General features: G+C 39.9%; 1 protein-coding gene across 1 annotated transcript in view; it reads right to left on the reverse strand.

The window, feature by feature from the left end:
- The window catches only part of SAMD12 (sterile alpha motif domain containing 12), a 173,498-nt gene that overhangs the window by 81,271 nt on the left and 76,663 nt on the right, over nucleotides 1-15,564 (reverse strand). The window contains exon 4 of the mRNA XM_014870101.2: nucleotides 10,786-10,926. Within this exon, the coding sequence (XP_014725587.1) occupies nucleotides 10,786-10,926 (141 nt within the window). The remainder of the gene's footprint in view (nucleotides 1-10,785; nucleotides 10,927-15,564) is intronic.

The following is a 15,564-nucleotide window of genomic DNA, read 5'->3' on the forward strand; positions in this document are numbered from 1 at the left end:
TTGAATAGAACCACATTCATTTTTAAAATTACAATACAGAAAAGCTTTTAAAGAATGTGAATGAAGAAAAAGAGAAGCTTTTAAATGAAACAGGTTCTTTTTACACAATACAGAAAAGCAACTTCACAAAGGCATAAAAATGAGAGGGTATTTTCCTGACTCTCTTGAATCTTTCCAATAATTAGAAATTTTCAGTGCACAGGCCATAAATGCTAGTAACAACAGGAAGAAAAATGCTTTTGAACTCTTTGGCAACACTCACCTTCAGGGATTCAAACCAGCAAAACTTTATTCTACATTTTCAAAAAAGCTTCAAGTGACTTACATGTTTGTTAGAACTGCCAATATCGTGAAACACTTTACAAACAGGATGCATTCATGTAGGCACAGCAATACCAGTTTCATAAAATCAGCAAGATGATGTTACCAAAACTCATTTGAGCGAAGAGGGAAATTCATCCAGCTTTCAGACCAGTTTTTTTTAAGCGTAGGAGTTTACATCTAGGCTTAGCAAGTGGGAATTTATCTCATCCACATTTAGTCATCTACTGTGTAGACAAATATACCTGCCAACCATTCCAAGTGTCTGTAATAATCGATGGAGAGCAACAGGTATAATTCATCTGATGTGTCTGAGGTGTGGCTGCTAGATCTGAAATACAGAGGATGTGCAGCTACTACTGCATGCATATGACAGTAGGATTGCTTTGAGTCTCTGTGGAAGGAAGAAGTACTCAACTGAAGGCATGCCAAGTTAGGCTCTGGCACTTTTGTCACCACTGAGGCTGCCAGTGATGATATTTTAGTTTGTAAAAAACTTCTTGTGAACAACTTGTTTCTTAAGACTGTGAGACAGATTCTCAATGGATAGTAAAGAATTAAGCAGGGCAATACTCTTCCAAATGCACCAATTCTGAATGCTGGAGAGCCCAAGGGAATGGGACCACAGAGAAGGAACAGGATCCAAGGATCTGCCTGAACATCATCTGCTCCTGTTAGCTAGTAGTGAGACAGAGCGATATTGGATCCAACTGAGAATGGCATTTCTTGTCTTCTTATTTCCAATTCTATACACTCAGTTTGACAAAAAAGTGTTAGTTGATGAAGACAGGATTGAAACCGAAGCACAGCAGTGAAAATTTCTATATACTTTCTAAGGGGTTAGAAATATAGTTAGGGCTCTGATTTCCTCAGTTCTTTTATAAAACAACTATCAAAGGCGTGTAGCAATAGGGACAAGGGGTAGTGGCTTCAGACTGAAAGGGGGCAGCTTTAGATTGATAAGGAACAAACTCTTTTCTGTGATGGTGGTGAGGCACTGGAACAGGTTGCTCAGAGAAGTTGTGAATGCCCCATCCCTGGAATTATTCAAGGCCACATTGGATGGTGCTTTGAAAAACCTGGGCTAGTGGAAGGTGGCTGGGTGTGCCTGCATGGCAGGAGGGTTGGACCTAGATGGTGTTAAGATCCCTTCCAACCCAGATCATTCTATGAGCAATCCTAATTTTATTCTATGTCTGATTTCTGGAAAAATCTCATTAGAAATCACAATTATGTTACATTGTAAATGGCACCAACTTACAATATGATATATTTAAACTGTGTGTGAAAGACTGTACCTATTCCTGGAATCCCTTTTACCAGCCTGTTCTTCGTGAATGGGTGAAAACAAGTGATTTCCACTGGCACTGATCACAAACAGCTGTTGTTAAATAACAGATTGACTGCTGAAGGCTCTCCTACTTTAGCTAAAAGTATTTCATGACTAGCTAGCACAAACAGCAATAGTTTACTTTGTTTTATTAAACTTTGGGAAATTTTTTTTTCTCTTTCTAATTTACATATGAGTGAGAAAATACATACATATATATGTAATATATGTAATATGTATATATATTCATCAAACATGTAAGACAGTATTGGGTATGCATTAGTTCAGAAGGACTAAACATTCCACTCCAAACTGACCAGTAGGCTGACTTCTGAGAAATTTGAAAAGCAGGAATAAAAAAAAAAAAAATCAACATTAATAAAGTAATAAGAAAATCAGAAACTGCAATCATGATCTTGCAATCATACAAAACAGCTAATACTACATTAGCAGTAAATTGAGTTGCAATACTATTTATAGAAATACATAAAAATGCAAGCACATCATAATATTATAGAGCTAAAATCTTGCCAGAGAAGTTCATCAATACAAATTTCATAGGTCCTATGTTTCCTTATTCATATTCCAAACTAATATACTACACATATTGAAGGACAATTCTGTGTTAAACCTATCCAGAGTGCATTACAATGTATTGTTCAGTGTACTGGAACTTATTTTACCTGTCAGATGAATCACTTGGTTATTTGATATGAATATGTATTAGCATCACAGCAATAGCACAAAGATAACTAACAGTCCCACAGCAATGCAATGGTCTGCTAGGGACCATTGACTGCATTGTAAGTATATTCTTTAGGTTAGAAACCAGACACATGAAATTCAAATAACTGAAGCCATAGATGGAATTTGATATTTATCATCACTGATGCATGTATATTAGATATTTTATCTTTGCTCAGACATACACTGCACATACAATATTGTGTTTCAGCTAAAACAAATGAAAACCATACAGAACCTGTCAGTGCATGCTTGTAACCTGAAAAAAAATATTTTCAGATACCTTAACAGTGCCTAAAGTCTGAAAAGCCTCCAATGAACAACTACGGCTTCTGATTCCAGAGCCACATCCTCTGTTAAGTGCTGAAACTGTCCTTTACTGGAATGGGAAAAATACAACAAAGACTGCTTTTTTGTAGTCGAATGGGTGGTAGCAAAGTAATTTTACAGTCTTGGAAAGCAGTGTTAAGAACAAGTGCAATGATTCCTGCAGTTGTACAGGAAAAAAAGACATACAATAGAAAGGAGTAAAAGGGATATGGACGTTCAGTGAAAATAAACCTGTATTGAGAAGAAGGTTAAGATTTCTTTACCTGTAATCAGGCAATTTAGCATGCTGAGTTCAGGAACACAGTTTTCATGCTATGATAAGGGATAAACTACTGTTATTGGGTAATTTCTGACAGTGCTTTCATGATGCACATTGTGTTCAACTCACAAGGTCTCTCAGACATTTTGGAGCGAAACAGGAGCACAGAGCAAAGGAAACCAGCTGGGAATTAAGCTTGCTGGAGCTCTTCTGAAAGAGCAAGTATTTTTTTCTGTACCTTGGATAGATGCCATGTATGCAACATATGCAAGAAACAGTTGCATAGTCTGTACTTCGGGAAGAAAGGTTCTTCCTGAGTAGCTGGAAGCTTCAGGGTTAGGTGAAAGAAAAAGGTAAGGTCAAAAAAATGAAAACAAAAGAAGGGACGTCTGGTAAGAAGACAGTCAAGATTTCAAGAGCTGCAGGCCTTGAAGCACCACAGGTGTATGAAACCACGATTCCTTGGATGCCAAAACCTTGAGTCCAGAATATACATAGAATGTGGTTTTTTGCAGAGGTGGCAAAGAAATGTGCTGATCTCAAGCAACATTTCTTTAAGGAACGTGAAGGACAGTAGGCAGTAACAGTTCAGATACCACAGGATCCATGAAGTCTACAGCAGGGGGACAGCAAGCTGCAATTGCTTTCTCTTAACTCGTTGACCTTCTAGTCCTGTGCTTGGCAAGTTCCCGTGCTCTCAAAATTTCTGACCACTCAAGTCCCTTTTCAGCCAGATGTGTAACTCCAAATCATTCATGCTGTGTACTGGAGCCACCACAGTAGGAAAGGTCATATTACATGGGAAATGAGAAGATGGTACTGAGTCTAGTACTTTAAAGTTTTGATTATGGGAAATGACAACAAATCTCACATGTAGTGATGAAACCTGGTACGGCAGTACTCAGGTTCCTCCCAGCTTTGATATCCATATGGACAAAGCAGACAGGCTAAACAGGAAGTAGCATCATGTTTCTGATAGACTGGGAGGATTCCATGCCAAATTTTCATCAAGCCTGCCTTCAGTACTAACAAGCTGATAATGCTGCAAAATCCTTGTAAAAAATTTCTGCTAAAGAGGGTTTCATGGTCCTGACTTAATCACCACACATACCCTGAATGATCCATCACTAGAACACAAGGCTCTCACTTGTTCTTTGCTCAGTTATAGAATCATAGAATATTTTGAGTTGGAAGCAACCTTAAAGGTTATCTAATTCCAACACCCTTGACATAGGCAGGGACAACTTGCACTAGACCAGGTTCCAATCTGGCATTGAACACTTCCAGGGATGAGGCAGCCACAGCTACTTCTTCTTCAGTGCCTCATCACCTACACAGTAAAGAATTTCTTCCTTTTATCTAAACCTACCATCTTTGTTTGAAGCCATTACTCCTTGTCCTATCCTCGGCCTTGAAAAGTCCCTCTCCAGCTCCTTGTAGGTCACCTTTAGGTACTTTAGAAGGCTGGTGTAAGGTCTTGTCTCTCCAGAGCCTTTTCCAGGCTGAGCACTCCCAACTCTCACAACCCGTGTCCACAGAAGAAATGCTCCATCCCTCTGATCATCTTCACTGTCCTCATCTGCCCTCACTCCAACAGGTTCATGTCCTTCTTTGGGGCCCCAGAGCTGGATGCAGCTCATGAGAGCAAAGCAGAGGACAGAATCACCTTCCTTGACCTGCTGGTCACACTGCTTTTGATGCAGCCCAGGACATATTTGGCTTTCTGGGACACAAGTGCACATTGCCAGCTCATGTTGGGTATCTCATTAACCAACACTCCAAGCCTTTCTCCCCAGGGATGCTTTCAATCCATGCTCCACTCATCCTGTATTTGTGCTTTGGATTGTCCCAACCCAGGTGCAGGACCTTGCACTTGGTCCTGCTGAACATCATGAGGATGGCAGGGGCCACCTTTCCACCTGACCAGGCCTCTCTAGATGGCATCCCTTCCCTTCAGAGTGTCACCAGCACCACACAGTTTGGTGTTTGCTATGGCAAACTTGCCGAGGGTGCACTGGATCCCACTGTCCATGTCACTGACAAAAATGTCAAACAGTGCCAGTCCCAGTGCCAAGCCCTGATGAATGACACCCATCACTGATCTCCACTTGGAACATTGAGCCATTGACCACATCTCTTTCAGTGTGACCATCCAGCCAATTCCTTATCCACTAAGTAATCCATCCATCAAAACCATGTCTCTCTAATTTAAAGAAAAGGATGTAAAGTGAGACAATCTCAAATGCTTTACACAAGTCCAGTTAGATCACACCCGTCACTCTTTCATTATCCATCAGCCCTGCAACCCCATCACAGAAGGCCACCAAATTTGTCAGGCACAATTTGCCCTTAGTGATGCCACGTTGGCTGACACAAATCACCTCTTTACTTCCTATATGCCTTAGCACAGTTTCCAGGAGGATTTGTGTTCAGGAATACATTCAGTACAGGTAACTCAGCGAGCAGCTGCAGTGAGAGCTGCAGGCTGAGCTCCGGGTGGCAGGAGCCTAAGGCAAGAGGCTGAGAACTGGCACAGAACCTTTGCAAAGCAAAGGGCCAGGGACCTGTGGCACCAGCCAGGTGACTCAGAGACACAGGACAGTGACTCAGCAGGAAGAGCCCAGACTTTCCACGGTTTAGACCATAAGGACACAAAAACCCAGTTTCCTTTGTTCTGAGCAGCAGTTCAAGTTGTTATTCTGTTGCTGCACCATAAAAGGCATTTAAAGAATTAAGGAATTTAAAGATAAAGCTATTTAAAGAATTCAGAGGTCTGAGACTCTCCTGTGGGAAACCCTAGGCTGAGCTGGTAAGGAAACCTCCTTTGTTGTGAGAATGGTGTGTGTGTGTAGGGAGTCAAGCTGTGCACACATCAGCCTGGAGCCGCCCACTGTGGACAGGCTTTGCTTCCAGCACTGAAATCTCTGGTACTGATAGTGTGATTGCCCAAGAATGGTCAGACAGAAAAATTTCCTTAACATCCATGACCTTACTGGGCACAGAGGTGAGACTGAGCAGCCAGTGGTTTCCCCTGCCTTCCTTTATTCCGTTTTTAAAAATTAGGGTTCCCATCACTGGAACTTGATTGGACTGCCACAACTTCTCAAATATGATGGATAGTGGCATAGCCACTTCATCTGTCCCTTGGGACCTGTGGATACACCTCATCAGGTCCCATCAACTTGTGTATCTGCAGGTTGCTCAGATGTACTTGATCCTGATCTCCTACAACTGGTTCCTCATTCTCTCAGCCCCTGCCTTTGCCTTCTGTGGCTGGAGAACTTGCCAGTGAAAACTGAGGCAAAAAATTTGTTGAGTACCTCAGCTTCCTCCATGTCCTGGGTAACCATATCTCCCATTTTCTTCCAGAGAAGACTCATATTCACCCTAGTCTTCCTTTTATCACTGATGTACCTATAGAAGATTTTCCTGTTGCTGCTGATGTCTCTAGCCAGCTTTAATTCTATCAGAGCTTTTCTAATCTGATTCCTGCTTCTCACTTTCTCTGTATTTCTCCCAGGCTACCTGTCCTTGCTTCCAGTCTCTGTAAAGCTTCCTTTCTGTGTTTGAGCTTGCCCAGGAGCTCCTCATTTATCCATGCAGGCCTTTTGGCATTTTTTTCTTGATTTCTTTATTGTTAGGATGCATCATTCCTGCATTTAGATGAAGATGAAATGTAACTTTGAAGGCCCTCTAATTTCCCTCCTGGAAGAATACAGTGCTAGTGCTAGGTATCTTAACTAGTTTGGAAAGTACTAGGTTGGAAATGGGAGGGAGCGAGGGAGGGAGGGAGGGAGGGAATCAGTCTTACTATGACTCTCATTGGGCATATATGTATTTCAGTAACTAAGCATCAGTGCAGGATGAGCAGAAAAGTTAGTGAAGAAATAATTTCAACAGGTATCAACTGCTGAGATGATCTTCAGTGAAGAACAAAGCTTTACTCTAACATGTTTTGCTAGGAGGATAAATACTGTCCTGGCAGTATATTCAAGTAGCACTTTGCCCTATATGAAACTCAGAGAGGAACTTAGAAGGTGGCCTAACATTATCCCAAATGCAGGTTATCATTTAATCCAAATATCTTCTCAAGATCAGCCCTATGAGCAGATTGCTGTCTGTGGATACTTTGATCCACACACAGAGCACTGTTCTACCACTTTGAGGACAGTCTCTTCTATGCTAGCCCAAAGCAGGACTCACATTGAAAAACCTCAGAATAACTTCTTCCTTCTGTGTGCAGTTATGTAAGGCTTTTTATAAAAAAGATCTTTCAACTCAGGCTTTCAGTGATAACAGTATAATAATGGTGTTTCCAACAGTGCGCAGCTCTCCCCAAGAGACATTGGAAGATATTTTGTCAAAATTAGTTCCTCAACATCACTAAGTCTGGAAAAAACCACAGATCAGTAGCTGGGCCTGTGCCCTTCTATCCTAGTGGAGGCTGGAATAGCATTTCTACCAATAATAGCCTCAATCAGGCAGTTCTTGCTCCAAAGAAATGTCTTCCTAAAACTCAAGACAAGACTCCAATTACACAATCACGTACTATTCTGGCTTTAAGAGACTGGATGGTGTGTCTTGAATGAAGAAGAATGAAACAGTTTTAAGTCATTTTCTGAAACAGGAGTAGAAAAGAATGCTACTGAGTTTTAAAAATGAAGTTAACTTTCTCTGCAGACAACAGAACACAAAGCCACTTAAAATACCTGGTAACTATTATATAATGCTTTTTTAAAACTTTCCCTGTTTGACCCAGCTTCAACTGGGGTATGTACTAAAGTCAGTGGAAGTCTTTTTGCTGACATCAATGGGTTCTGAATTAGGATCTCATTGCTTGCAACCCAGCTTGTGTGCTACATTAATTCAGAAAAGGGTTTTAACAGCTTCTTTCACCTAACAGTCTCCTGAGCTGTGCACTGAGAGACAGAGGGCTTTTTCCCCTCTCTTTTTGGAAAGAAGCAAGGCACAGCACAGCAATAGCTATTATGTGACCTGGACTTTGCAAGTAGAATTTCCAAAAGGCAGAAACAGCTTTTCAGAGAAAAAAAATATTTTCCCAGTGTTCTCCAAAACAAAATTAAACAAACCAGTTACAGAAAGCCATTCCAGTAACAACGTGGATCAGGAACATATAAATCACAATAAAAATATGAGTGGACACAGTTTGGAGAAACTGGGAAAGTGCACAAAACCAGTTTTGGAGAACAACTGACATACAAAGAACTTTACAACTTATACTGTGGTTGAGAAATAATATCCTAACCTTAGTACTTCCATCAAGCACTTTCAACAGACACACATTCCAGCTTGCTGTAAATGAGGTGATAAGGGACAGGAGTACTGCTGTCATCCTGTCACTCACTGTCCCCTCACCCTGGAATCATACAATTAACACAGGTTTGCTGCACAGCGGAATGTTCTCATAAACTGTTGTTCTGACTATAACTTCAGCTCTATTTAAGAAGATGAAAGTAAACAGAGTTTTGGTTCCTCTAGCTTTTTAAAAGAAAGAGTCTGCTTAAGCACTCTGTTTTTATTTACCTGGGAGGTGTCTGCTTTAGTACTATCCTTGGTGGACCAACAGCACATGAAGATTATTGGCTTTCAGACAAGAGGTTTTACAGTCTGTCAGGTCCATTCATGGATTTATTTATTAAAATGGTATTTGTATTGTTTTACTGATACGATTTTGGATTAGTGCCACTGTTTTCTTCTTGGCAAGGACAGAGAGCTCTTGCTCCCTAACACAGCCCTTCCCAGCTGAGCTCTGGAACACAGGGCAACCACAAGCTCTCATGGCTAGTGGTCACACCAGTGGCCACCCAACCCTGAAAACCATAGCTTTGAATGCAGAGTGTTTTGTGTTTCTGGCTCACATGGGGTTACAGACCCTAGCAAAGCAAGGATTAAATTCTTTTGACAGAAGTTCTCAGACTGAGCCATTTCCCCAAGGATATACTGGAGTGGCTCTGAAGTTCAGCACAATGGCCAACACCATTGTGGGGGAAGACAGAGCTGCAGACCTCCAGCTTTTTGTCAAGCTTGTACTGCATTTCATAAAGCATGCAATGTCTTGCCTTTACAGGATCAGAGTACATAAGAACGTTCCCTCTGCATGGCAAAGAATACATTAAACACACATCCATGCACCCAGTACTAATCTGTCCTTCACAATCCGGCTTGGGTTTATTCATTATCTTACCAAAGTCCAAACTTGCATCCTCAGCTGCCTGGGCAAAGAATAGATCTCAAAGGATGCTGTTCTGTATTCCTTGAAATGGCAGTCATTGCTGTCTGACTGAGCCTAAGTCACACACACCAGTTGATGTGTCCACAGGGGAACCAGAACAGAACACAGGAAATACACAGTGCCATATACAAGTCTATGCAGAAATCTATCTGGACAGCAGTGATCAACTGATCCAAATTTATAGCTAATGTGTCTTCATTGTCCCATATCAATTAAATCCCAACTTTCAGAAGCAGGCCTATAACAGTGATGCTGGATGACCAGAACTTCGCAGTCCATCAAACTCTCAAGTAACATTCCAGATGCAGCAGAAGAGAGAACCTGGCCAACACTGAAGAAAACCATGTAGGAATAATGGATTAATGGATTAATGGATAAAGGGAAAAAGAGTTCTAAACATCTGGGGAAGACATTCATGCTTCAGCATGTGCACTACCTTTGACATGACACAAGATGAGGTGAGCTTCAATTAACAGCTCAAAGGCAAAACAAAGGAACCCTAGAACTCCTCATCACAATCCACAAGACACCAAGCCTGAATAAACAATTCAGTTGAGACTTCAGCTCTTTCAGATAAAATGCAGCTTACTCAACTAATCAGAGTTTTTTCCCCAAACACAGTGAGCAAGGCTTAATTAGGAACATAATGTAATGTGTGAAGGACATTTTGTTAAAAATACACTGCATGTACTGAGGAACTGTTTTTTTTCATAGTGTGACATACAACAGGCACTGAACCAAAACACCACAGAAGTATGTGGTTTATGCTATCCCACTGGACTACCAAACAAGATTTAACATTGAGAAAGTATTGCAGAAATACAGTAGATGATGTCTAAATGTTCCTTTACAGTATTGCCACAATGACTGCTTTTCTTCCATGTTACCACAGCCACTACTAGTGAGCTAGCAACAGAAGTCATCATAAAACATCTAAACCTCATTTGGAAAATATATATAACCTTTTTTGTTATTCCTTCTTCTCTGTCTTGTAATCTAGACTTTGCATTGAGTTTTGTATTTTCTTAGCAGCAAAAATTAGAAGCAACTCTATTCAAGTCAATAAAATTATCGCAACATGAAGAAGGAATCAGCTGTCTCCAAAAAACAGTCTATCAGGTAATTTTCCACTGGCAGTTCTTACCATAAAACAGGCTATAGAAACTACACTGTTTTATCTAACACTGTGTTTTATCTAACACTGAAAGTAAACAATAAATGCAAAATGGACAATGCTTTTAAAGACAGTAGGTCCTCATCTGTGCTCTTTATACATAATTATTTTCATCTTTGTAAGCAGACACTTAAGAAGGACTACCATCAAATTGTAGACGGAGCCCATTAATCACACAAAACAGGCAGCTGAACAGCTCTATTTATTTATGCATTATTTTACCTTTTGTTCCCCCCTTGGAAAGCATGTGGAATCCATGAGACATTTTCACGCATCATTTCTTGTAGAAGAACATCAAGTCACCTTTTATGCCCTCAGGCAAACTTCTCCTATCTGATCTCAGTAACTGTCCATATGAAAATTATTTTTCATACCTTGTGTAAGCAGCTGGAGGTTTCGGACTTCTTCTCTCACCTTCAGCTGAAGGACTTGCTGCAGAATGTGCTGTCGCAGGCTTTCCTGGGCAATGCCCATCCGTTCAAGCTTTTTGTCAGTAAGTCTCAGCAAAGCACGGCCTGGAAGCAAAAGACAAAAAGAAAAATCACCCAATGATTTCCATTAGTGCAATAGGCTCACTCTGACATGATAACTTGCTGCAGAAAAAATTCTCAGCCCTGAAATACCTCATTCTGAGAGGATACTGTTCCATCTGTTAGGTACTCCCTTACTGTTAGAGATTTATGTGCTGCTCCTCCCTTTTCTATTGTTTATCTGTATTGTTTTGGTGCTTTGTGAGATACAGGCATACAAAACAGGTATTTTGTCATTTTAGATAACCAATCACTGTTCTTAAGGGCCAGTTGGTCTCCCATAGGTAGGACAACCCCTATAATTCTACAACTGACAGAGGTGCCTAAATAGACTCTCACCTATTTTGAAATATCATGTCAAGAAATGAGTGAAAACCAATGGCCGTGGGTTTTATAAATTAAATCAATTTAAGATATACCAAGAATGAATATTGTTGCAATTCAGATATGTCTACAGTTTAGCAGCACCATTTCCCAGGATCATTCTGTATTTCATAGTTCAGCCTTCCAAATCTCTCTTAACAGCAAACTATCACAGTAAAATAAAAAAAAACAACCCAGAGATCTCTATCAATTATATTTAAATAATTCCTGAAAAAAGACATCTCCCAAGTATAAAGAGCCTGTGGTCTTTGCAGGCATTCACTCCCAGTTTGTGACTTGTTCTTTAATATTAGGTTAATGTTGAAACACAGTCCCGGGCAGATTATAGATGTTAAAAAAATCAAACAATATACATTCTCTTGATTTTGCCAGTGGAACTCTGACTCCATCTTTTGGGCACAATTATGCCATAAATAAACAGGAGCAAGGCTGTACCCTGGCTGAGCCAACGGCAAGGAAGTTGGCAGAATTTTACCCTAGGAAGAAAACCAAAACGTAATTTCTTAGGTCTTCATCACTGCTGTGAGGTAGTACAGGGAGGAGTGTTGTGCAGCCCTCTACTGACTCTTGATTCCCACTATATAAATTTGCTATCTAAAGGTGCCCTGGCCAATAACAACAAATCAAACTGGAGCTCCGTTGACACTACCTTGAAAATGAGATGATTGGTTCACTTTTTTAAACAGATTTAACTTTTTTACCTCCTCTGCTTTTTAATTATTAAAAATCCCTTTTTTGACTTCTCAGGTCTTATTCTGAAACCAGAAGAAGATAGCAAAGAGCAAGTTATTCCCTCTGCAATACAGCAGCCTCTGTGCTACCATTACTATGGCTTTTGGATGAATGGTGCAATTTAGCTCATTAGAAAGTGTTACTCAACAGCAAGATAAGGCCCTTATTCAATCTCTTTTCCTTACAAAATTCAACCTCTTTCCTTTTCCTTTTTATAATTATTTTAATTTAAAAATTTAAGATAGAGGCCAAAAATTTAAAGAGGCACAGAATATCTGCCCCAAACCAAGGAGTTAGCAGCATGCCTTTCACAAACTGCTAGATTTCACTCACAAGTAGTTCTGTACAATCTTGATATGACACAATGTAAAATACTGGGATATTACCATTAATAAAGCAAGACATTATTGATCAGATAAAAATGACAGCACTCATAGATTTTCTGCCTTTCTATGTCTCTCAAACACTACACACTATAAAGGATGACCTTTTGATTAGGAAACCTTTATTTGAAATCACAAACAAGAAGAATTCTAAGGGTTAATGTAATAACAAACTATTGAAGGTAAGTCTCTTACAGATCAATGCCAGCTGTACAATTCCCCTGGTGATAAAGGCAGCAATAATTACTTCAATTTTTATATTGTCTTATCGCACTAAAACATCTTAAAGCAATTTATGAAGGATGTACAACAGCTCAAGAATACGGTCTGTAATGTCAAATTAGCAACTGAAAGCAAATAAAAATACAAGAACCAGTTTAAAGAGTGCCAAGACACATGACATCTTAGGGCAGGGAGTCAGCAACAGTAATATGAAAGGACAGCAGAGGCCATGCATCTTATCCAGTGCCCTCCACCTCTTTTTGACCATGGATATAGTTATTACTCCTTCCTTCCTCTGGGCAACTCTTTAGTTCATATTCAAATAGGTTTTTTTTACTCCAGCCACTGCCTTTGGAAGTTGAGTGTGTACAAAACAGAGATGTCTCTTTTCAGCTCTTGACATGTCAGTTCCTCTGTGGCTTAGACTCAAAGCACGATGCTATTGACTCATATTCTTTGCAGCAGCTTGCACAAATTGCCTTAAATTAACTCTTTCTTGCATCAAATCCAAAGCGACATGTTGAGGCAGTGATGAGGTGAGAAAACAAACATCCAACTGTGTCATTTCAAGAATTCTCTTAGTAGAGACCAGAATGTGAAAATTCAATCCTTCCCATACCTTTTCCTCTCTCAACACTTAGAACAACAACATCCAAGCCACAACTGGAATAATTTTCATTCTGATACTAAATCATGCCTTTGAAAAGATATTTTTAGTGCCTGGACCAGTCACTAAAGCCAATTAGTCACTGAGGCCAAGATCCTGACAATCAGCTAATGATTTTGGATGCTTCCCTCTCTCACTTCCTATATTATGCACACCTGAAAGAGTAATCATTTTGTGCTAAGAACTCTGTGTTATTGAACATCGAAACCAGCTGTCCAGAGAATTTGTGGAGTCTCTATCTTTGGAAGCATTCAAAACCTGTGACAAGGTCCTGAGCTGCACTTGTCCCTACTTTGAGTAGATGATAGCCAAAGGTGCCTTCCAACATCATCTGTTCTGTGAAATAACCTGTATGAAGGATCTTGATCTAAAGATCTATTTTAATTTAAAAAGCTAAGATTAAAAAAGGAAATTAATAATAATACACAAAAGATGGCCATTTTATCAAGTAAAATGGTTAAACAGAGAGAGAGCCATACAGTAAAAACTGGGGGTAGATTTTTAATTTTCAGAGAGTGCAGATATAATACATTATCAAAAGCAGAGCATGTGACAAAAGTAACATTTTCCAAGAGTATACACTGATCTTTGCTCAGACACAAGTAGAACTACCATTAACTACCATTGCAGGAAAATTTCCCAACACTCCAGACAGATACTACCTCTTAGATGTATGAGCTACCTGCCTAGTAGAGAATAGGACATTTTACTCAAAAGCACCTAAACTAAGAGAACCATAAAGGTCCAGTAACAAACACCTAGGCTAGTTTCAAGGCTAGAAACCAAATGTTTGAAACAAAACTCCACAACTCCCTCAGTATCTGTACTCATCTTTTAGCACCTAAACCCCAGCCCTCTCATACTTAGGGCAGATCAGCCGTGGAATGTTCTGAGACACCCTGAGGGCAAATACAAAATATAAAACACTTTCCAGCTTAATAATAGATTGATGGCCTAATTTTTTCTAATATGACTTAGCTGCTGCAGATCTCATTGAATCAAGCTGGGATTAGATGAAAATCTGAATGGAGGGAGAAACATTGCATGCCACAGAACATTAGCAGGAGAACAGGCATTGGTCCAAGGAGGCTGGCATTGGCCCTGGAGCAAGGAAGGCTGCACAGACTGGTGTAGCTAATCAGAGATGCTCAGACCTCCCTGCACTGGTGTATCCTACTGCCCTTCCCCCAGCTGCCAGCTCACAGACACATAGAGGGACACCTTGCAAGAAGCCTTGAAAGAACACTTGTGATGCAGGCAAAGGGACAGGTAAGAAAGGGCTTATTCAACATGTGGAAAGAATTGAAGAAATACAGGGAAACAAGAGCAGATAGCTAATAAGAGGCTGATCTGACACAAAACCCTGAGGAAAACTATGAGTAATTTAAAGCTGATGAAAATGATAAACCACTAGTGGGAACAAATGATGGTGTGAAATATGGCCAAGACAGGTGACCTTGTCTTCTGAGTACAAAATGAAAGGCATAACTGATTATCAAGACAAGATGTTGAGTTTACTTACCTGAAAAATCTGAAAAAACAGGAAAATTAGATTCACTAAGCCTCAAATAATTTAAGATGAAAATTTTTCAAGTTTTTACTTAAATGCTGCAAATGCCATTTTATTCTTAGTTAATAGATAACAGTGTGCTTCTCTAGTTTTTCAAACGTGGTGCTTTTGTGTTTACTTGAAATGGTCTGATCACAGCTCTCCTCTTGCTTAAACAGTCTGATTGTTGGCTTCTCTTGACTGCAGTGCTTAAAAACAAGCCTCCTTGGACTTATCATATAAGAAATTTCCATGACAGAGACACAGGCTTAAATATCAGGTGCTGGTGAGACACAAGTATAAAACTCTCATCATATAGTCAGGAAAGAATGGAAACAAGAATGGGCAAAGAAAGAGGCTATGATGTCATAGTGAAGAACAGCAAAATTACGAGACGAGGCAAGAAAAAGAACAGTCACCAGCAGAATGAGAATAGCCTCGTGGTGGCAGTGGGGGAGATGAACGCTGGGAAAAGAGAACTATTAAACTATGGAACTGATTTGAAAAGTAAACAGATGGATATAAATACAATTGAGGATGCTGAGTTCAGAAATATCTTTTAAAAGAAATAGCACAAACCAGAAATCAATCCAATTTTCAGAGCAAACTTGATATGTGACTTCATGATGCTTTTCTGGACAACCTATCAGATCTTCTACAGACCTAAATTTTCTGCTTTTCCCATG

Source organism: Sturnus vulgaris, chromosome 1 (assembly GCF_052056855.1).
Source record: "Sturnus vulgaris isolate bStuVul1 chromosome 1, bStuVul1.hap1, whole genome shotgun sequence".
Classification (NCBI taxonomy): Eukaryota; Metazoa; Chordata; class Aves; order Passeriformes; family Sturnidae; genus Sturnus; species Sturnus vulgaris.